Source organism: Ranitomeya variabilis, chromosome 1 (genome assembly GCF_051348905.1).
Source record: "Ranitomeya variabilis isolate aRanVar5 chromosome 1, aRanVar5.hap1, whole genome shotgun sequence".
Classification (NCBI taxonomy): domain Eukaryota; kingdom Metazoa; phylum Chordata; class Amphibia; order Anura; family Dendrobatidae; genus Ranitomeya; species Ranitomeya variabilis.
Window position 1 is genome coordinate 163,054,356 of NC_135232.1, and position 24,431 is coordinate 163,078,786.

Genomic DNA, 24,431 nt, shown 5'->3' on the forward strand with positions numbered 1-24,431 from the left:
ATTATTTAGGGTTATCTGTAAATGGTATGTTAGATTTTTTTCTCTATGAAACCCATAATATAATAAAAATGTAACACTCAGGCCGTGTTCACATGTAGCATATATGCTGCATTTTTTGTACTGCTTTTCTCTGCAGGTGTCCGCACCGCATGACACATTAAAAATTTACTCTGATTATTGCATTTTTGCTGCATTTCTTTTATGCACTTCTCCCCTTGTTTGATGTGTTTTTGGTGCAGATGTGAAGCAGCATTTTTGATACTCAGAAAAAGCTTTCATTCTGAGCCAAAAAATGTAAACTTTTTTACTGCTTTTTTTAAGCTCCACATAGAAGCAAGGAAGGAAGTGGAAAAAAAGTTCAGAGGGCAGAGTTTTCAAGAAATCATATCCACTTTGCTTGGATAATAAAGCTGTGTTCACATGTAGCGTAAATGCTATTTCTATTCTGTTCCTTTTTTGCACAGAAATTCTGCTGTATTCACCTTTCCAAGCAAAGTGAATGTGATAAAAACTGTGTCCCCTGTGCATCTGAAGACGCTGCTGAACTGTGCCTTTTTGATGCTTTTTTTCTGTAGAGGCTTCTATGTGAAGCCTAAAAAAACGCATGTAAAAAAATGCAGATACTTTTTCAATTGCAAAATAAAAGCTTTTCCGCAAGATAAAAACACTGAAAAAACGTGCAAATGTGAGCATGGAAAAAGCATCAAATAAGGAAGAAACGGCATAAAAAATGCAGCATACATGCAATAGAGAAGATTGTTATTGAGTAGTTTGTTGTGGACACCTGCAACCGCCAGGTAACACTGACCTGCACGCTGGACCAGAGTCCTGTGATCCGATACACTCGTCATTAGTCCTATCTGTCCCAGATACAGCGGAGAGTACCGGATTTGGTCCTACACCCTGCAGTCTCCGGTGTCTGCTGAATGTCCCTCACTGTCACTGCCCCTCTTACATCTCCTTCTGTCTGGGGAGAATGTAAAGGTAAATGGGGATGAATTGAGGTGTCGATAGAGGCGTGGTCAATATATGATGCTGTGCGCTATATGCGCCACATGATCTGCCCTCATTTTGGTCAAAATCCAATAGGTCTGTATAAGGCTACTTTCACATTAGTGTCATGCACTGCACGTCGCAATGCGACGTTGCGGCGCACCGACGCATACTGTGGAAGCGCCGCACAACGGGGGCAGCGGATGCTGTTTTTCAACGCATCCTCTGCCCCATTGTGAGGTGCGGGGAGGAGGGGGCGGAGTTCCGGCAGCACATGCGTGGTCGGAAATACTGGACACGACGCACCTAAAAACGTTACATGCAATGTTTTTTGGTGGCGACGGTCTGACACAACACGACGCAACCGTCACACGACGGTTGCGACGTGTGGCAATGCGTCGCTAATGCGAGTCAATGGAGAAAAAACGCATCCTGCAAACACTTTTGCAGGATGCGTTTTTTCTACAAAACGACACATAGCGACATGCAGTGCATGACGCTAGTGTGAAAGTAGCCTTACAGCTTTAGGCCGGGGTCACACTTGCGTGTGCAATGCGAGAAACTCATGCATCAATACCCGGCACCGCCGCCGTCACTTGGGACCGGAGCGTTCAGCTGCATAGAAATACATGCAGCCACACACTCTGGTCCCTGAGTATTGATGCGAGAGTTTCTCACGCTGCACATTCAAGTGTGACCCCGGCCTTAGTTGTAGAAAGCCCCAGCCCCTCCATGCAGGAATGGAACCAATTTTAGTCACAGTAATTTCTGCAACAAAACCTGCATAGTGTGAATTCACACTTATAGTGTTACATTATAGTGTTGCAATCTATTTTTAGAAAAAATGAGGCAACAGGACGCCATTATAGTACACATTGGAGCTCCTCATGTGATTCTGGAAGCAGCCTGTGCACCCTGCACACTATATGTATATCAGCATAGGATAGGGGGGCACAGGCTGCTTCCAGGGTCACATTAGGAGAGACAATGTGTATTATAATGTATGTTATATATCAGGAACACTACTAGTAAGAGATGGAGCAATAACTAGATGCACTGCGCCACAGAAACATCGTCCTACTCTCCTGGGAACTAGTACGTCGAGGATCACAAGTGCAGGGAACTGCGCGGCGGAAGAATGGGAGTGCGACACTCACAGCCGGAAGTTCCGGTGCAGCGCTGTGTTGTGGAGACTGGCAACTACTTGCATCCACGTGGTTGTCACGGTGCAACCGGCTTGCTGCTCTGCTGAAACATGGCGGCGGAAAAAGGAGGCCGGGGAAGCGTGCTATTCACCGGGTACCGGTCCATGGGCATGTACAGTAATCACTTACCCCATGTAGTGCGCTACCACAAGAAGCACAAGGAGTTTTACCTGGTCACTGCTGTGGGGAAGACGTTCCATACGTACAATGTGAGTATGATGGCAGCACCGATGGTTTATAGCGCACACACAGCTTGTCTATAGGCGTGATGCACTTGCTGCACTACAAGGCTGATTGTGTAGTCCCCAGACTTTACTGATGGTCGGTGGGAGCCAGCCCCCCTGTGAGAGCCAGCCCCCCTGTGAGAGCCACTTGCAGTGCCTGAATAGCTCTTACTGGGTTATAGTGATGGTGCCCAACTCCTGATCCCACTGAAACTGCGGTGATTTTACCGTAAATGTTCTCCTGCTTGTGAATACATATTTAATAGCGATTCGTTTTGGATCCAAAAGATCCAGACTGCCCATCACTACATACACTTTTAGGTAGACGATGCTGATGAGCGTGATCTGACAAGTCAGGCACAGAAATTATGTTTTCACTTGATCAGACATGGCTAAGGATCCTGTTATTTTTGGCTCACCGGTTTAATTTGTACTAAGTTCTAAAAGAAATATAGGGAGAGACGTGACATATGAATTATTTTGTTACCAAGGCTTCGTAACATCTGCTCTACCTTTTATACAATATCTCAAGATGAGGACACCACCATTCACCATGTAAAATATGAAGCTGTGTAAATTTATTAGTAAATTTCTATTATCCTAAAGCCACTGCCTTCCCTAAACTAGTGGTTAGTGGGGACAACCTACTTTGTCCACAAACCACAGCAGAGGTCCCAAGGTACCCATTGTGAACTGGTTATTTTGAACCGACCCATTTAACAAATACTGCTCAAAAAAATAAAGGGAACACTAAAATACCAATCACTGAAATATTCCAGTTGCAAATCTATTCCTTACATAGTGGAATATGTTGAGAACAATACAGCATAAGAGTGATCAATGTAAATCAAAATTAATATTCCATGGAGGTCTGGATTTGGAATGATATTCAAAATCAAAGTGGAAAATGAAATTACAGGCTGATCCAACTTCAGTGGAAACGCCTCAAGACAAGGAAATGATGCTCAGTAATGTGTGCGGCCTCCATGTGCCTGTATGACCTCACTACAACACGTGGGCATGCTCCTGATGAGGCGGTGGATGGTCTCCTGAGAGATCTCCTCCCAGACCTGGACTAAAGCATCCGCCAACTCCTGGACAGTCTGTGGTGCAACGTGACGTTGGTGGATGGAACAAGACATGATGTGTTCGATTGGATTCAGGTCTAGGGAATGAGTAGGCCAGTCCATAGCATCAATGCCCTCATCATGCAGTACCTGCTGACACACTTCAGTCACATGAGGCCTAGCATTGTCATGCATCAGATGGAACATAGGGCCCACTTCACCTGCTTTTTTCTCACAATGGGTCCTCCCCACCCCATTACAGACCCTCTGCTAAACCAGTCATGTTGGAGGATGTTGCAGGCAGCAGAACATTCTCCACGGAGTCTCCAGACTCGGTCACGTCTGTTACATGTGCCCAGTGTGAACCTATCATTCGTGAGGAGCACAGGGCGCCAATGTCGAATCTGCAAAATCTTGGTGTTCTTTGGCAAATAGCAATCAGCCTGCACAGTGCTGAGCTGTAAGCACAACACCTACTTGTGGACAAAGGACACTTGCACCACTCTCATGGAGTCTTTCTGACAGTTTGAGCAGACACATGGATGTTAGTGGCCTACTGGAAGTCATTTATCAGGCCTCTGGCACTGCTCCTCCTGTTCATCCTTGCTCAGAGTAGATAGCGGTCCTGCTGCTGCGTTGTTTCCCTCCTATGGCCCCCTCCACGTCTCCTGGTGTACAGTCATGTCTCCTGGTATCTGTTCCATGCTCTGGACTCTGTGCTGACAGACAACTACCCTTCTTGCCACAGCTCGCATTGATGTGTCATCCTGGATGAGCTGTACTACCTGAGCAACTTCTGTGGGTTGTAGACACTGACTTTTGCTGCTGTACCTCTATGGGTGAGAGCAATGACAAAATGTAAAACTGACCCAAACAGCCAGAATGGATTAGAACAGAGAAATGGTCTGTGGTCACCACCTGTAGAACCACTCTTTTATAGGGGTTGTCTTGCTAATTACCTATCATTTTTACCTGTTGTCTGTTCCATTTGCAAAAACAGCAGGAGAAATTGATTCATAATCGGTGTTGCTTCATAACTGGACAGGTTGATTTCACAGAAGTGTGAATGACTTGGAGTTACATTCTGTTGTTTTAAGTGCTCCCTTTATATTTTTGAGCAGTGTATTATGTTCAAAATGGAAAACTCTTTCAAAGTCAGGTCTTCATAGCAGGTTTCCTGTGTGCATGTTAGAGACACTAGCTATCACCACTTTCGGGTTTACTCAAGGACCAATTGGAAGCACAGGACCCCAGTTTTTTTTCCAATCATTTGGGGGTCTCTGCTTTCTTGCTATTCTATGCATATACAATGTAGAGTATATCTATAGGTGGAACACCTCTTTAAACAATTTGTATAAATGTCTGCCTTGTAACCCTAAGGAATGTATAATTGTGGACATTTGTCCTTGCTGAAGGAAACATTGTAGTCTCCCCACACATATTTTCATAGAAATGCAGTAAGTCCTGTGTCTGAAGTCCATATTCCTTATGAAGGTGTGTGCAGGATATATGTGAATTTAAAGGTTACCAAAGAGGTCTGTTATTTATTTAATTCAAGCTGCTTTGAAATGTAACGTTTCAGAGAAAACAATGTACTGTAAACAGGGATCTTGGGAACCAATTGACTAAGTGGACAAGTCACAGTGACCGGATCCCTTGCGAGCTCTCCCCTTCCCAGTTCTACTCAACTTCCAGATTTTTTTCCTACGTGTTAACCCTATTTATATTTTATTTTTTAGGTGAACAAGCTTGGTCAAGTTGCTGCCAGTAAGTATAGAATTAATTACTTCTCAGTTTGTAAAAAATTTACACTTGTTCAACCTGATTATATTCTTCTGTGGAAATGTTTTGTGTTTTTCAGTAACCTCAGTAATTTTCATTGTGCTATCTCCAGGCTTTCACTTGCATGATATGTACATTTATTTTCTCTGCTGTATTACCGTATGCAGACATATAAATGGCGTTCATATGGAAATTTTCAATATTGAAGACCCCGAATTAATCATAGGTCATTTTATTGAAGCTATTTCGGTGCATTGTAATGTGAAGTTGCTCATCTTCAGATCCTTTAGCACTGCAGACATTTATCCACCATGTCAGTATAACTATAATGTAATATATCTACTTTCAGGCAACGCGCTTCCAGAAAATATTAGCTGTCTTGCTGCAGACCGCATGCTGGTGTTTGCATCTCATGGAAATCTCCTTAAAGCATTTGCTAGAAACAAAGAGGTTTGTAAAATCTGATTAATTATTTGAGTTACTTCTTGACATAATTGTTCCCTTTTAGGCTAACTTCATTTTATGCACATGAATGAAGGTGAAGATCCAGAACATTTAAAACAATGGCATTGCCGTGACATGCAAAATAGGCATAGCTGGAGGTTTGGAAGGTGCAAGGAGATGAAACACTGTGTTCTTAAACTCGATATTCGTATTTGAAACGTGTCCAGTGTTTCATCTCCTTGCACCTTCCAAACCTCCAGCTATGCCTATTTGGCATGCCACAATAATGCCATTGTTTTAAATGTTCTAATAAAGCCTACAATTTTTACCAGAGCTGGATCTTCACCTTCATTCATGCACCTTGCTTCCACGTCCAGGAGAGATGAGATCTCGTTCTCCTTCACATGTAACTCGATGGGAATCCTACAAGGGTGAGCTGAATACTATGTTTGCTCCACAACTTAGTTTATCCATGTTTCACAGTCTTGAGTGCAGACAGCAATGTACAACCTGGCAGTGGGTCTCCTGACTCTCATAGGCATATATGAGGCTGTTGAGTTTAGGTTAGGACTCCCAAAGCCAGTCCTTTCTTGGACCATGAAGCACATATATGAATCCAGACATGGGAGGCTGTTTATATTGCCTTATCTGTATTCTTTGTGCTTTTTTTAAGCCTTGTGTCTATGGCCATTTTATACTGTACAGCACACGGTTTGTATGGAGCTGTAACAAAGCATCTATAGAAGACTATGCAGCCATAGTATTCAGAATCCAGCTGAAAAAATGGTGCCACTGATGCAGCATCAATGCTATCATTTAAATACGGTACATTGCTTGTAAAGGATAATATTTATGTAATAATCAACAGCCTCTGATCACTTAACAGAATACACTACTGTATCTGTATTGTTACATTTTTTTGCAGGTCAAAATCTATTTTGATAAACACCATATTTATTTCAGAAAGTTATGTCCTGGAGATATTCTACAAAAACAAAAAATCACTATAAATATGTCTGTCAGATACATTGTAATGTATGGTAATTTATGCTCCAGAAACCCATGTGGAACAGTTTATTTTGTTTTTAATTTCAACAAAATAAAACATTTTTTGGTCACCATATGTTATAATACATGGCACATAAAATACCAAAAAATGAAGAAAAAAAAAAATTTGCATATACTTCCTTTTGGGTTCCAAAATTTTTTGATATTTTATGATTCAAGGAGTGGTATCCTTTTCTGTGCACCAACTATTACAGAGTGACGTGTATCTCATCTTTTCATAACATACTAATTATTTGGCAATTTATTTTTTATTTTTTCAGGTTGTCCACACATATAAAGGTCATGATGCAGAAATTCATTTAGTGCTGCCTTTTGGTGATCATGTAATATCTGTGGATACCAACAATACTGTCATTATTTGGGATGTCCAATCACAAGGTAAAAAAATTACATATTTAGAGTGTTTGAGTAAAATGCATTTTTGCAGTTAAGGATACTTAAAAAAAAAAAAAAAAAAAAGGAAAAAGTGTATAGCGCCCCCCGGAGTCGGAATTTCTCTGGGGTCTCGGTTGCCGGGGTAGCCGAGACCCCAGAGAACATGATTTGGGTCGTTTTTTACTGACCCCCAGGTTGCGATCGCCGGTAAATAACCGTTTACTGGCGGCCACAAAAAAAATCAAAACGCGATTTCCCATTTAATTTCTCTGTCCTCCGATGTCATCGCACATCAGGACAGAGAAATGGGGTCCCCGATAGCCCCCCGATACTCACCCGTCTTCCCCGATGCTCCTCGTGGCTCCCGATGGGCGCCGTCATCTTTTTCCGGGAAAAAAATTGGCGGGCGCATGCGCACTGCGCCCACCGGCCGGCACTTGGAAGATCTTTGGGGTCTCGGCTGCCGGGGATAGCCGAGACCCCAAGGGACATGAGCGGGGTCGGTTTTTACCGACCCGTTTTGTGATCGCCGGTAAATAGCAGTTTACCGGCGATCACAAAGAAAAAAAAGCGTGTCATTCTCTGTCCTCTGATGTGATCGCACATCAGAGGACAGAGAAATAGGGTCCACGAATCCCCCTATCATACTTACCGGTGTCCCTGGGTCCTCCTCTGTCCCCTCCTGGCCACCGGCTTCTTCCTCCGGGAAGAAAATGGGTGCATGCGCAGTGCGCCCGCCGTGATGTGCTGGCCGGCAGAAGAAGATTCTTCCTCTTGTTTTATTTTGGTCACTGTGAGATCGTATCACAGTGATCAAAATAAAAAAAATAGTAAATTTCCCCCCCCCCCTTTATCACCCCCTTAGTTAGGAAAAATGGTAAAATAAAAAAACTATGTATTTCCATTTTCCAATTAGGGGTAGTGCTAGGGTTAGGGCTGGGGCTAAAGTTAGGGTTAGGGTTGGTGCTAAGGTTAGGGTTAGGGTTGGGGCTAAAGTTAGGGTTAGGGTTGGGGCTAAAGTTAGGGCTAGGGTTAGGGTTGGGGCTAAAGTTAGGGTTGGGCTAAAGTTAGGGTTAGAGTTGGGATTAGGGTTTGGGTTAGGGTTGGTATTAGGGTTAAGGTTGGCATTAGGGTTAAGGTTGGGGTTAGGTTTGAGGTTAGGGTTGAGATTATGATTAGGGGTGTGTTGGGCTTAGGGATTTGTTTAGGGTTAGGGGTGTTTTGGCGTTAGGGTTGTGATTAGGGTTATGGTTAGGGTTGGGGTTAGGGGTGTTTTGGGGTTAGGGTTTTGATTAGGGTTATGGATTGGGTAGGGATTAGCGTTATGGTTGGAGTTAGAATTGGGGGGTTTCCACTGTTTAGGTACATCAGGGGGTCTCCAAACGCGACAGCCAATTTTGCGTTCAAAAAGTCAATTGGTGCTCGCTCCCTTCTGAGCTCTGCCGTGCGCCCAAACAGTGGTTTACCCCTACATATGGGGTATCAGCGTACTCAGGACTGATTGGACAACAACTTTTGGAGTCCAGTTTCTCATGTTACCCTTGCGAAAATAAAATAAATTGGGGGCTAAAAAATCATTTTTTTGTGGGAAAAAAATGATTTTTTATTTTCATGGCTCTGCGTCAAACTTCTGTGAAGCACTTGGGCATTCAAAATGCTAACCACTTATCTAGATAAGTTCCTTGGGGGTCTAGTTTCCAAAATAGGGTCACTTCTTGGGGGTTTCTACTGTTTAGGTACATCAGGGGCTCTGAAAATGCAGCATGACACCCGCAGACCATTCCATCAAAGTCTGCATTTTAAAACGTCACTACTTCCCTTCCGAGCCCTGATGTGTGCCCAAACAGTGGTCTCTCCCCCCCTCCCCCCCACCCCCACCCCCCAACATGTGGGGTATCAGCGTACTCAGAACAAATTGGACTACAAATTTTGGGGTCCTTTTTATCCTGTTACCCTTGGGAAAATAAAAAATTGGGGGCTAAAAAAAAATCATTTTTGTGGGAAAAAAAAATATATATTTTCACGACTCTGCATTATAAACTTCTGTGAAGCACTTGGGCGTTCAAAGTTCTCACCACACATCTAGATAAGTTCCTTGGGGGGTCTAGTTTCCAAAATGGGGTCACTTGTGGGGGGTTTCTACTGTTTAGGTACATCAGGAGTTCTGCAAATGCAATATGACGCCCGCAGACCATTCCATCAAAGTCTACATTTTAAAACGTCACTACTTCCCTTCCGAGCCCCGATGTGTGCCGAAACAGTGGTCGTCCCCCCCCCACATATGGGGTATCAGCGTACTCAGGACAAACTGGACAACAAATTTTGGGGTCCAATTTCTCCTGTTACCCTTGAGAAAATAACAAATTGCGAGCTAAAAAATCATTTTTGAGGGAAAAAAAGGATTTTTGATTTTCATGGCTCTGCATTATAAAGTTCTGTGAAGCACTTGGGCGTTCAAAGTGCTCACCACACATCTAGATAAGTTCCTTAATGGGTTTAGTTTCCAAAATGGGGTCACTTGTGGGGGGTTTCCACTGTTTAGGCACATCAGGGGCTCTCCAAACGTGTCATGGCATCCGATCTCAATTTTAGCCAATTCTGCATTGAAAAAGTTTAACGGAACTCCTTCTCTTCCAAGCTCTGCCATGCGCCCAAACTGTGGTTTACCCCGCCTATGGGGTATCGGCGTAATCAGGAGAAATTGCATAACAACTTTTCGGGTATAATTTCTCCTGTTACCCTTGTGAAAATAAAAATTTGGGGGCGAAAAGATCATTTTTGTAGAAAAAATGCGATTTTTATTTTCACGGCTCTACGTTATAAACTTCTGTGAAGCACCGGGGGGGGTTAAAGTGCTCACCACACATCTAGACAAGTTCCATAAAGGGTCTAGTTTCCAAAATGGGGTCACTTGTGGGGGGTTTCTACTGTTTAGGCACACCAGGGGCTCTCCAAATGCGACATGGCGTCCGATCTCAATTCCAGCCAATTCTGCATTGAAAAAGCCTTCGCTTAACTGAATATGCACTTACCTGCCTGCTGCCATGCCTGAGCAAGCTCTGCATTGATGTTGAACCAATCCCATGGCTGCATCCATTTTAGGAAATGGCCCTGGCACTTGCTGATCTTTCGGGGCTGCTCTGAAATCTTCACAGCAACTGAACCTCTGTATTTGAAGTAATTGATAGTCGGATATATGGTTGATTTAGGAGCAATCTTACAGGCAGCAATGTCCTTGACTATAAAGCCCTTTTGATGCAAAGCAATGATGACTGCACTTGCACACATTTCCTTGGAGATAGCCATGGTTAATAGAAGACAGTTATTTCAAATACCAGCCCTTTTAAGACAATCATTCTGTTATGCTTAATAAAAACAAGACATTGATATTATTTAATAACACTTTCTTTAGCGTGAATAAGATCTGTGAAATGATATAAGCAGGCCATTTTGTAATGGCTGAAATTCACTGGGAATATACTGGGTTTTTTTTGTTTTGTTTTTTAAGTTAACAATCTTTAAATATTGTTTTTCCCACAGAGGAATATTTACAGCTGAACTTTGACAAAAGCAGTTTTGCTATTTCTGCAATAATGCATCCAAGCACATACTTGAATAAAATCCTCCTAGGATGTCAGCAAGGCTCTCTTCAGTTGTGGAACGTGAAATCCAAGTAAGAAATTTCTACAATCAAAGAGTAATCCCCAGGGCACTTTTACTATGGGCCTAAAAACTTAACAGTCAGGTAGTTGTAAATTACGTGCCTGTTCTGCACGCCACCAATTTTTCCCAGTTCAGAGCGGTCAAAGACAGCCTCTGCCAGTGATTCTACGGCTTCCATTGATGTCACGTTGACCAAGTAGTCAAGTCAATCGGCATGACGCTGGCAGTCAAGCGGCATGACCGTCGTGCCGGGCTAACAGAGCAGCCTGGAAGAATAGCTGTTTTTTTTTTTCATGTGAAGCAGTAGACTCATCAACCGGAACGGTCCGTGGCCTCACTGAGCCGGTGCTGGGTAGTTAACAACTACCGGCTTGTTAGTTCTTAAGCCCATAGAATAAAAATAGTATAGTCACATAAACCCCTTTTAAATCAGCACTCCATGCTTTACATTAGTCATGCATTAGAAGCAAAGTGTTTTACATATGTGAATGTTGGTTCACCAAGACATTATTACATATATTTCTGAAAATATTAGTTTCAAGCATATTTGTATAATAAACAACAAACAAAATCTGAGGGCAGTTAATTATGGATTGGTAAGTTTATGCCTTATCCAGAAGGTTAAAGAATCTTAACGGTATGGCTGACGTATGTCACAACTAAAGGGGATCTTATTCTATGGCTAGTGCAGTGTCGCAATAGTTGACTAGTATTTGTACGTTAGGATCAGATGCTATAGAATCTTGTAATTGTTCCTGTCTCCATCTGCTGTGTGCATGACATCTTAAACATTATGACAGATCCATTCTAACATGAATCAGATCAAGTAAACCACATACTCCCCTCCAAGACCGGTGTCTCTCTAGTAGCCACGTGATGACCTATCGAAACAGTGAAGTCTGCAGCCCGTCAGCGGCCACTGCAGCGTTCACATGACAGCCTGTGGACACAATGCCGATATTGCTGGAACTTTGCCTGTCCGGGAGGCAAAAATGAGGCTCTTGGTTTGCGTTTTTTTTTTTTTTATTGTTTTTCATCTTGGACAATGTAGCATTTTAGAAAAGACAACCTCTTTTAATTGACCAGCTATGTCAGATGTTTTTTTCTTAATATTGTCCATGTGGCTTTTCAGTACGTAAAAACTGTGACCGTCTGTGATTCTACTGTTAAGATATTGAACTATATACATTTTCTTTCTTAGCAAACTTTTGTTCACCTTTCCTGGTTGGCAAACAGGAGTGACTGTTCTTCAGCAGGTAAATACATTTCCATAATTTGTAGCTGCTGTTAATCCAATGCCCATAGCAGGGCGGAATAGGAACTGTATAATCGCACTATTGCAGGGCGCGGCGTTGCGGGGCTACCATTACACGTGACAGTTCACTGTGACGCTGCTGGGAAGGGGGATGGTACGCAAATGAAGACAGGCGGCAGAGTTTTCTTCCAGGCTCTGCATGCACTGGAGCTTGGAAGAAATTATTAGCATAAAGAAATAAAAGATGATTTTTGAACAACAAGACCACAAATATGAGGCATACAGGTAGGACTATTTTAACATTTGTCATCTGTATGCCCATAGTAATAAGTTATACACGTCCCAGGGGGTAGCAGATTCCCTTTAACATAGTGATGGATGGACTATACGGAACAGTGTATCCACCACTGCATCTGCTAAACACACTCGATGGTCTCAAACACTTTTAAGACCAATGATTCCATAAATGTTCTGTTGACGAGGCAGACTTGTTCACTGGAAGTTATTCCAGGGGAATACCTGATAATGCTGCTTGAGAGATTGACAAGGGTGTGGAAAGCCATCAGCAGAGTGAGGGGTACTTTGAGGAATTTAAGGTGTAACACACATCCTGTTTTGTTTCACGTGTTTCCTTATTCCTTGTTATGGTTTTGTTGCCTTCAGTCTGAATCTACAATGTGCCTATACCAATAAGTATAATGAAACCATTGCATGAACAGGAGCGCCCAAACCTTTGCCTGGTGCTGTATGAGGAACTAATCACGTTATATAATCACATATTACCTTTCATATAACATCTAATGTCCGCATGCACAGTATACCACAAAGTATACAGTATAGAATGGAATAAGGTATACTAGGACTACAGACATCAGATATAAGATGTTATGTATCGTGCTATGATTACAGAGCATCAGATATACCAGTTGGATATTATGCTGTATATAACATTTGTCAATATTCACAGTATATTACATAAAATGTTCAGTATAATACACAAATGATATGATAATTATAAAACATCATGGTTGAGTGACAGTTGGGATCAGAAGGGAACGATTAGCTGTTTTGGAGAGGACTGGATGATGCATTGTGGTTGTGTATGTATCCTTCCCTTTTTCTTCTCCCATCACTCAGTTGAGTTTGAACATTTTTTTTTCAACCTTATTATCTATGCAACAATGTGTAATACAAATAATGTGAATGGTATATCTGCTTTCCTGCAGTAAAGAATAATCTCCCGTCACATTTAATATCTGTACCTATAGTATGCACTTAAATAAGGTATCAGATGTTATATTCAGGATAATATGTGAGTGGTGTAATATCAGGCATTTATAGTATAGACATCAGCCAAGTATTACCTTGTATATGATAACTGTGAGGATCGGGCAGAATTCTGTATTGTCGAGTCTGCGCTTTCTCTGCTGAATCTTCATGCGAGTTATAGGAGCAGTGTGAACATTCCTGCAGATTGGGTGACGTATTTTCTGTCTGTACTTAAAGGTCAGCATATTGATCCAGTAATAATCGGTGTGCCTGTTCACACCAGAGATTTGACACCCGGGCTGATGGTCCATGGTCCCAAAAAATTGGGTGATGCCCTAGACTGGCCCTATCATGGACCAAAGTAGTGCATGACATTAACAGGCATCTCCTGCACTCATCCACCATGTAGTCGAGCACACGGAGCCAGTCACGTCAGTCCCCAATATTAGCCTTACCTACATTAGCGGGGCAACATTTAATAAAAAATTTGGAGCAAAAGTAGAAGCGTGCGGTAGATAAACAGCAAACCAGCCTAAAGAATTGGAATAATTGCCCTGCCCTATTGAGACGAGTCTTCTTAGAGCTGTTCTTTGGCTTCTTCCCAACTTGGCTTGGATGACAAATTTCTTCCAAAACACACAACCATTTGGAGAGAAGCCATGACGGATCCTCCAGTGGACACTGCTCTCTTTCTGACTTTTTCTCTGTGATGCTGCTGCAGCTTTTTATGAACAGGTAAAAACGTAGTATTGTGCTAACGATTTTTGTTCTCCCATCCACGTACAGGCTCCTGCAGTGGATGTTGTGGCTATTGGTTTGACAAGTGGTAAAATTGTATTGCACAACATCAAATTTGATGAAACATTAATGACTTTTCAGCAAGACTGGGGACCTATTACTTCAATATCCTTTCGTACCGGTGAGTTCACATCTCTGCCTTATTGTTTATTAGTTGTGATAAAATATGTGTTTAGCTCCTTCCTTACAGATCAGTATAACCAATACCAACAGGTTATAGAAGTAAAGCTACCTTTTATCTGTAACACGCACACGATAAAAACAACCTACGTCTTTTGCTTGATCTGAATGTTCATTTGCTTTTGGTTTTTAGATGGACATCCGATATTGGCAGCTGGAAGTCCCATTGGCCACATTGGACTATGGGATCTAGAAGAAAAGAAGCTGATGAGCCAAATGAGAGAGGCTCATTCAACTTCTATTGCTGGTCTCACATATGTTCATGGAGAACCTCTTCTGATCAGCAATGGTGCTGATAACGCCATACGGGTAATAACTTATGGATGTTTGAATCGTGTTTCCTTTAATTAGCAAGTATGATTTTTGAATTTGTTAATATCATGTTTAGTATCTAACTATAATTACCATTACTTCATTCATCACCTCTGGAATGGTTTTATGTCTATGTACAAACCCTGTTTCTCAGGCACTTCGTAGAGAGACACAGAAACTATGGTAATATGTGCCACCTAGTGGCTGAGACTAAGAATATATCTTTGGAGAAGTTTGTTCCTCCGCAACAGCCTTCACCTGGCCCGTAGACACCAAGCTGTCAGTTTAGCTTTTCTTCTTAGCAAACTCTGTCACCAGGCGAGGCACTGAATAGTGGCTACAGGGCTGTGGAGTCGGTAAGCCAAACATCCGACTGCTCAATTTCCCATACTCCACAACTCCGACTCCCCAGCACTGATTACTACTGAGCATGTGCATAAAGTGCAGCACAGATTCATCTCAATTAAAAGCAGATATCCTTAGATCAGGAACAGAACGGACATTTATAGGACATTTCATCACTTTCCCAAATTAATCTGAAAACATTTACAGCACATCCTGCACTGAACTGCTGTGCCCAATGTATTATATATTTTATGAGTCTGAGTCGGTGCATTTTATTCCGACTCCACATCCCTGAATGGCTCTCGCCTGTCTCCTTCGCCGGCACAGTTTAGTCTGGAACCCTCCCTTTCTCACTAGCATGTCCTCTATTTTTCACCTTAATGAGGAGATTGCCTTCCTTCAGGCACTTCCCTGAGAGGTTCTTATGCAATCTAAAGTAGTAAGAGCTGTGCAGCTGTACTTGTCCCTCATATCCACATTCAGATGGTCATCCCAGTATGTCTTTGCTGAGGTCTGACCGCCTCTGGGATTACCATTGTTCACTAGTATGGATCTGCCGTTGTAGAAGATTAGGCTAAGCTACGGCACCCCTGCTAGCGCATTGTCTCTCCTCCCATATGGTAGAAGCCTCCTGGGTTATATGCCGCCAAGCATCTTTTTCTGTTCCATAGGGCCTCTAGTCTTTAAACTATATCTTTGTGGAGCTCTTACCTTGGGTCGAAGAATGCAAGTCTTAGCAGGAGGATACTGCAAGTGGCAATCACTTGAATGGTAACGTGACAGATTGCTGTTCTTCTGCAAATACTTTTATCAGTTTCTCATTCCCAGGGACTGCTTTAAAACATCCCATAGTTTGTGTCCCCAATGAAGCACCCAAGAAAAGGAATTTTTTTTTGTACTGTAAAATTAATTTCTCAAGGCTTTCACTTGAGAGAGATACTGCACCTCCCTTGTTAGAGCGATCAGTGCTCCTACTGCCTTTGTACTAACTGAATAGCTAGGTGTTATATTCTGGAATAGACCCGGTGTAGGCTGTTGGGGAGGAGCTGACTCTTCCTAAGATGTATTATTACTGTCTGCATATTACCATAGTTTGTGTCCCCTAATGAAAGCTATTAGAAAGAGGTTTTAGCGTGAGTGCCAAAAATCCTCTTCTTGCATTGATTCTTAATTGACAACCCAGAGTTGCTTTAGATAGGATGAAGTCTCCTCCTATTATAAGGGTGCATGTCCACGGTCCGGAATGTCGGCGGTTTGGACGGAGCGGAAAACCCGCTCCACCCAAATCGCCGCCTCCTTCTGTACGCCCGGTGATTCCGGATGTGTTCATTGCACACATCTGGATTCTCTGTACCCCATACATAGGACCCTGTGATTTACTTTGCGGTGACGGAGCGTCGCTGCAAGGTAAACGAACATACTGTGTTCTAAAAAGACGTGCCGCATGTCCGTAAATGCAGGGCCGCCGGGTGCGTGTTCCACGCATACTGAAGACGGGATTTCATAAAATCCCCTCCATTATGCTGTAACATCTGGACGCTGCGGGTTGAACACTGCGGTTGTACGCAGCGTTCGGTCTGTAGCTAGTTCGGATGTAATCTGCCCGTGGACACATACCCTAAGGTTGCCAGTAGCTGTTGCAAACAGGTGAAGCTTCTCATGGCTCACATCCCTTACGAGGTCCATAGAAGTAATCAGCTGTACAACGGTTTGACCAGTCTTCATATTTGCAGTGCTGTCTTCACTGCAAAATCAATCGCTAGTCTGTCTGTATTCTGGTAATAGGTGGTGGTCCCAGGCAGCTATCAGACATCTTGCTCATATTGTGAATATTATGTCATTGAAGTGTTTGGCTGATTTTTTTTTTTTTTTTTTTTATTTGTAATGATGAACTCCTGTAGAGTTGCTTAATGTAATAAATGTTGCACAACTTTCTGCTTTAATAGGTATGGATCTTTGATGGCCCTGGGGGCCAAGGTCGTTTGCTTAGGTTCCGTGTTGGTCATAGTGCTCCTCCTACTTTTATTCGGCACCATGGAAAGGATGGAAAACAAGTCCTGAGTGCAGGTAAGCCATCATTATTAACCCCTTCACGACCTTGCGATTTTTCCACTTTTTGTTTGTTTTTTCCTCCTTTTCTTCCAAGAGCCATAACTTTAACTTTTTTCGTCCACATAGCTGTATGCGGACTTTTTTTTTTTTATTGCGGGACAGGTTGTACTTTTCAATGACATCATTCATTTTATCATGTGATGCATTGGAAAGCAGGGCAATGTTGCAGTGAGCAAAAAAACTTAATTCTGGTGCTTTTTTTTCTTCTTCTCGTTACACTTTTTACCAATTGCATTATTTTATTTTATATTTTGATCTGACTTTTACGAATGCAGCGATACCAAATATGTGTTTTTTTTTTGTTTTTTTTCAATTGTTTTTGTTTTTAATGGGGCACAGGGGGAGGTGATTTGAACTTTCTGTTTTTGTATTTTCTTTTTTTTACTCTATTTAATAGTCCTGTTAGGGTCTTGAAGCTCTGATTGTCCGCTTGTGCTATACATCTGTGTATCAGCAAGGCTGTGTATAGCTAAACTTACGATCTTCTGTGAATTAAACCACAGGCTGGCTCTCACAGGAGGAGTGTAATGACAGGCACGAGGGTCATCAGCCATCATGTGCGGGGAAAGATGTGGGCTGGTCGTGCGTGCCCGCATCAAAGGGCAGGGACATGACTTTTGACATACATCAAAGTTCGTGAAGGGGTTATGGTTGGTGGTTTCTGTTTAATGTTAGGGATATATTATATTCCCTGTATTATTTTTCTGCAGGACAAGATGGAACTATTCAATCATTTTCCACAGTTCATGATCGATACAGTAAAAGCCTTGGTCATGGTAAGTTAATGGGTGAGGGGACAGTAAAATATAATTTCTCAGGTGCTTCATTGGGGACTCTGCTAAACCATGGTTCCTGTGTCCCCCAGTGAAGGCTACAAGAGCGATTTTTCCCGTAAAAGCCAAAAATCCCCTATTTTCAGGCATTTCACTGGGCGACACAGGAACCACTGTTTAGCTGTATCCCCCAATGACATCTGTGAGAGAGATTTTACAGTAAGAACCAAAAAATCCTCTTCTTGCCCCTGTGTCTGTATCGGTGGCATATCGTGCTGATGCCAAAAAAAGAAAAGATGCTGATGCACCACTCTGTAAACTAACCCACATCTTATTTTAAGTCACATTGCTAATGATGGAATGCATGGTCTTATTTTATTAGGGTCAGTAAATAAAGCCAAAGCTAAAAAAGTTGGACTTCGCTGCAAATCCCTAAGACTGCCTCCTGTTGTATCATTTGCATCTGGTGTGTATCCTTATAAATACTACTTTTTTGTGCACTTTTTTTTTTTCTTAATTATAAAGGATTCTTGTCGTCATGATGCATGTTGTAACTAAAAAAACCATGACATTTTAATGGGAGAGGGTACCGTATATACTCGAGTATAAGCCGACCCGAGTTTAAGCCGACCCCCCTAATTTTGCCACAAAAAACTGGGAAAACTTATTGACTCGAGTATAAGCCTAGGGGGGAAAATGCAGCAGCTACCGGTAAATGTCAAAAGTAATAATAGATACCAATAAAAATTAATTGAGACATCAGTAGGTTAAGTGTCTTTGAATATCCATATTGAATCAGGAGCCCCATATAATGCTCCATACTGTTCATTATGGCCCCATAAGATGTTCCATATTAAAATATGCCCCATATAATCCTGCATAAAGGTTAATAAAGGCCCCATAAGATGCTCCATAGACACATTTGCCCAATATAATGCTGCACAAATGCTGATTATGGCCCCATAAGATGCTCTATAAAGATATTTGCCCCTTATAGTGCTGCACAAACGTTATGGCCCTATAAGATGCTCCATACAGACACTTGCCCCATATGCCGTAGTGCCCTACAAACGTTAATTATGGCCCCATACAGACACTTGCCCCATATAGTGCTGCACAAACATTATGCCCCTATATAGTGCTGCAGAAACGTTATGGCCCCCATATAGTGCTGCAGGAACGTTATGGCCCCCATATAGTGCTGCAGGAATGTTATGGCCCCATATAGTGCTGCAGGAATGTTATGGCCCCATATAGTGCTGCAGGAATGTTATGGCCCCATATAGTGCTCCAGGAACGTTATGGCCCCCATATAGTGCTGCAGGAATGTTATGGCCCCATATAGTGCTGCAGGAATGTTATGGCCCCATATAGTGCTGCAGGAATGTTATGGCACCATATAGTGCTGCAGGAATGTTATGGCCCCATATAGTGCTGCAGGAATGTTATGGCCCCATATAGTGCTGCAGGAACGTTATGGCCCCATATAGTGCTGCAGGAACGTTATGGCCCCATATAGTGCTGCAGGAACGTTATGGCCCCCATATAGTGCTGCAGGAATGTTATGGCCCCATATAGTGCTGCAGGAACGTTATGGCCCCATATAGTGCTGCAGGAACGTTATGGCCCCATATAGTGCTGCAGGAATGTTATGGCCCCATATAGTGCTGCAGGAATGTTATGGCCCCATATAGTGCTGCAGGAATGTTATGGCCCCATATAGTGCTGCAGGAATGTTATGGCCCCATATAGTGCTGCAGGAATGTTATGGCCCCATATAGTGCTGCAGGAATGTTATGGCCCCATATAGTGCTGCAGGAATGTTATGGCCCCATATAGTGCTGCAGGAACGTTATGGCCCCATAGATGCTCCATACAGACACTTGCCCCATATGCCGTAGTGCCCTACAAACGTTAATTATGGCCCCATACAGACACTTGCCCCATATAGTGCTGCACAAACATTATGCCCCTATATAGTGCTGCAGAAATGTTATGGCCCCATATAGTGCTGCAGAAACGTTATGGCCCCCATATAGTGCTGCAGGAACGTTATGGCCCCCATATAGTGCTGCAGGAATGTTATGGCCCCATATAGTGCTGCAGGAATGTTATGGCCCCATATAGTGCTGCAGGAATGTTATGGCCCCATATAGTGCTCCAGGAACGTTATGGCCCCCATATAGTGCTGCAGGAATGTTATGGCCCCATATAGTGCTGCAGGAATGTTATGGCCCCATATAGTGCTGCAGGAATGTTATGGCACCATATAGTGCTGCAGGAATGTTATGGCCCCATATAGTGCTGCAGGAATGTTATGGCCCCATATAGTGCTGCAGGAACGTTATGGCCCCATATAGTGCTGCAGGAACGTTATGGCCCCATATAGTGCTGCAGGAACGTTATGGCCCCCATATAGTGCTGCAGGAATGTTATGGCCCCATATAGTGCTGCAGGAACGTTATGGCCCCATATAGTGCTGCAGGAACGTTATGGCCCCATATAGTGCTGCAGGAATGTTATGGCCCCATATAGTGCTGCAGGAATGTTATGGCCCCATATAGTGCTGCAGGAATGTTATGGCCCCATATAGTGCTGCAGGAATGTTATGGCCCCATATAGTGCTGCAGGAACGTTATGGCCCCATAGATGCTCCATACAGACACTTGCCCCATTTGCTGCGATAAAAAAAATAAATCACATACTCACCTCTCCGTCGCTCAGGCCCCCGGCACTTTCAATAGTCACCTCTCCTCGTTCCGGGCGCCGATCTGTCTCCAGCACTGACGTTCAGCAGAGGGCGCGCACTGACCACGTCATCGCGCCCTCTGACCTCGGCGTCACTGCTGGAGACAGATCGGCGCCCGGAACGAGGAGCAGGTGACTATCGCGCAGCGCTGCGCTCCCCTCCCCGTATACTCACCTGGTCCTGCCGCTGTGTAGATCCTGCTTCTCCGACGCCGCAGCGCTTCATCCTGTACTCAGCGGTCACATGGTCCCGCTGATTACAGTAATGAATAGGCGGCTCCACCCCTATGGGAGGTGGAGCCGAATATTAATTTACTGCAATGAGCGGGACCATGTGACCGCTCAGTGCAGGAAGACGCTGAAGCTGCTGCTGCCGGCGCTGGGGAAGCAGGGACCGCGCCTGGACTAGGTGAGTATTTTTAGACAGCCCCCGCTCCCCCTCCCCTGCCGACCCCCGGTATGACTCGAGTATAAGCCGAGAGGGGCAATTTCAGCCCCAAAAAGTGGGCTGAAAATCTCGGCTTATACTCGAGTATATACGATACCCAAAATACTTACTGCATTTTTTAGGACTATAAGACGCACCCCAAATTTAGGAGGATAGTAGGGAAAACATTTTTTTTTTATGTGAAAATGGGGGTCCGGCTTGTAGCCCAAATTTAGATTGCCAAGGCGGTTGGGGAGTCCCAAGGAAATGAATGTGCGCAGTGGGGAAGTCCGTTCATGTCTCGCACCGCCGACACTTTTCTGAAGCCCACCGCTGGGAGATCAATGGCTCCTGCCTCGCACCGCTGGGACACCCCCTCCTCCCAGCCCAGGGCCTGCAGCATCACCCCACTCCTGCCTCCACTCGCTATCTGCAGCAGCGACTCTTCCTCCTGTGACCCCGCTCCACCCCCAGACCCATCCCTCCTCCCCGGTAAGCTACATTCGGAGTATAGGGCACACCCTCATTTTCCTCCCAAATTTCGGGGGGAGTAAGTGCGTCTTATAGTCCGAAAACACAGTAATCAAGTGAATTGGAAGTATAGAAATTGCTTTTTATATAAGTGAAATGGTTCAGTGCAGCAGAAAAGTGGAATAGACGTAACTAAAGAAAGCAGAGATACTGTATAGAGAATAGCCTACACTTTCATGTGGACTGGTTATAGTAAAGATTAAAATGTTAATTGATTATTGTATCTGACATCTGGGCCCACCACCAATCCTGAGGATGAAGGGGCTAATAGCGCTTACTTGGATTCGTTTTTTTCCTGCATAATCACACTCTCGGCCATTAGCTGTGCTACATCACGGCCCATTTCACTAAGCTAGCGTTGTGCTGCCTTCCGTGCCTGAATTCGTGGCCCTAGGAGTGATTGCCCTTCCCAATAATGCTACACCTTTTACAACATTGCGATAACCCCCGGAAATGTCCCAACAGCTTTTGTCCTAATGTTGAGAATCTAAGAAGGTTAGCTTATTGTACTTTCTTTCTCGCTTCATTGGGGGACACAGGTAACCATGGGTGTATGCTGCTGCAGCTAGGAGGCTGACACTATGCAAATAAAGAAGTAGCTCCTCCTCGGCAGTATACACCCTCTGACAGGCACAAGGCAACTCAGTTTTTGCTTAGTGTCTGTAGGAGGTGGACCTGGATCTAACACCAGATCCGTATTTCTTTTACAGGGATTTGTTGTGTTTTATTAACCTTTTCCCCTTTCTTTTTCAGATACTCTCTTCAGGGTAACAGGGTGCAGTTTTCTCACCCTCATCGCACCCTCTCGGACCCGCTGGGCAGGACTTTGTCCCCTGTCACCCTTTCCGGTGTTCAGGGTGACCCTCTTTTCGGTGGCTAGTCCTGGCCTGTTTTCCCCTCCTCATCCCTCTCCTCGGAGTGGGTTGAGAGGAAGACGGCGGTCACTCCCAGTGACCCTCTCCCCCTGTTTAGGGGTTGACTCCGTCTTCTGCGCCGATGTTCGTGGCGCGGGAAGGAGGACTTCATCCCAGGACCCTCTCCTCGGACTAGGGCTTCTGATGCGTTCCTCAGCCTCGGGTAGGGAATCTCCAATCAACATTTAGGGACCAGTGTGAGCATACAGCCTGCCCCCTCCCCCGGAGTGAACAGGGTTAAATCAGTTTATTCGTTCGGAGGGGATCAGGGGAAGTGTCCGAAGCGTGCACCTTTTCTAGCCCCTTTGTGGGTCTTGTTCCCCCCCAGCGATCTCTTCGGGGCCTCTACCTTTTCGGTGTCAGTTCGTCGCCGCACAGCGGGCGCCTTTATATTCAAACCGGCGCACGCGCCTGCCATTTTTCTCTTCCTCTTCAGCCGGCTTTTTCGGCGCCCGGCTGACCACGCCCCCTTGCGGCCTTGTTCCGCCCTGCATCCCCGCGGCAACGCTTTTTAGGGAGTCCAGCGCTGTCGGGGGCGTTCCTCTCTCCCCCCTTCGGCGCTTATGCAAGCCCACCTCCGCAGCGTTATATCTGTAGGCTGGGCACTACTGCTCTCTCGGGCTCTACCCTTCCCGGCAGTACTTCTCTGCACCTGCAAGGTAATACCTCTACCTATGTCCGACACCACTCCCAACGGTCGTCCACTACGCCTGCGCTCACTGTAAGAAAAAGTAGGCCTCAGGTCAGCCTTCTCCTTTCTGCCCGTCCTGTGTTCCTTCCACTATGTCCGTCCCTCAGGAAGCCCCTAGGCCTCGGGGTGAGTGCACCCCCCCCTCCCCCGGAGTGGGCTGTTGCAATGTCGCAATCAGTGTCAGAACTGACTAAGGTGTCTCAGTTCCTGGCGCAGGCACTTGAACGTATCCCGCTTCTATCTAATGCCACCAGTGCCACGAACGCCTCGCACGGCGATTCACTCGCACCTGTCCAAGACCCTCACAGAGGCAGGCTTGACAAAAGAGACAGAAAAAGGACTCTATCTAGATCCTATTCCAGTTCTCCAGACCACATCGGGATACCCCTTACTTGCCCGTTCCCCCTCCTCGCAGGCGGACCTCGGGTCTGACGTAACCTCTCAGTCGGAATCTGACTCGGATACAGATCAGACTTCTGGAGCTCAGGATATGGTCGATAGCCTTATTTCGGCTATCATTCAGACGCTTGATCTTAAGGAGGACGAGACAAGCTCTCAGGATGTCTCCGTTGCTTTTAAACGGATTAAACGTCCCTCTAGGGTGTTTCCTAATCACAAGGAGTTTGACAACACTACCTCTGCTCACTGGGAAAACCCTGGTAAGCGTTTCCCTGGCAGGAAACGGCTAGATGTCTTATACCCTTTCCACTCCGACCTTGTCAGCAAATGGTCCGAGTCTCCTAAGGTCGACCCGCCAGTGTCCAGACTATCTTCTCAGACGGTTTTGTCTATTCCGGACACGGCTTCTCTTAAAGACCCCACTGACAGACAGATCGAGGCTTTAGCCAAATCGGCGTTTGAGGCTTCCGGAGCCTCTCTCTTTGTCCTAGTTTCGCCTCTTCATGGATAGCAAAAGCTGTGTCAGCCTGGGCCAAAACCCTGCGCAGAGGCATTTTGGCTTCGGCTCCTGCTGAGGAACTGTCTGATTTAGCGGACCAGATTTCTCTGGCGGGAAAATATCTCATGAATGCCTCCCTTGATGCGGCAGCCTGCTCGGCTAGGGCTAACAGTAACATTGTGGCCATTCGCCGGGTACTTTGGCTTAAAGCGTGGAACGCAGATCCCGCTTCTAAAAAAATCCCTCACTGGTCTGCCCTTCCAGGGCGCTAGACTCTTCGGCACACAGCTGGATCAAATGATCTCGGACGCTACGGGTGGTAAGAGTACCTCCTTACCCCATTCCAAGCCTAAACGT

The 24,431-nt window shown here is 44.6% G+C and overlaps 1 protein-coding gene across 1 annotated transcript in view; it reads left to right on the forward strand.

Annotated features, from left to right (window-relative positions):
• Positions 1–2,031: 2,031 nt before the first annotated feature.
• WDR36 (WD repeat domain 36) overlaps positions 2,032–24,431 on the forward strand; it is a 55,540-nt gene continuing 33,140 nt past the window's right edge. Inside the window, exons 1-11 of the mRNA XM_077290259.1 lie at positions 2,032–2,407; positions 5,229–5,256; positions 5,621–5,721; positions 7,044–7,161; positions 10,699–10,831; positions 12,023–12,077; positions 14,132–14,264; positions 14,457–14,632; positions 16,927–17,047; positions 17,803–17,868; positions 18,248–18,331. Of these exons, the coding sequence (XP_077146374.1) occupies positions 2,249–2,407; positions 5,229–5,256; positions 5,621–5,721; positions 7,044–7,161; positions 10,699–10,831; positions 12,023–12,077; positions 14,132–14,264; positions 14,457–14,632; positions 16,927–17,047; positions 17,803–17,868; positions 18,248–18,331 (1,174 nt within the window). The 5' untranslated portion in view covers positions 2,032–2,248. The remainder of the gene's footprint in view (positions 2,408–5,228; positions 5,257–5,620; positions 5,722–7,043; positions 7,162–10,698; positions 10,832–12,022; positions 12,078–14,131; positions 14,265–14,456; positions 14,633–16,926; positions 17,048–17,802; positions 17,869–18,247; positions 18,332–24,431) is intronic.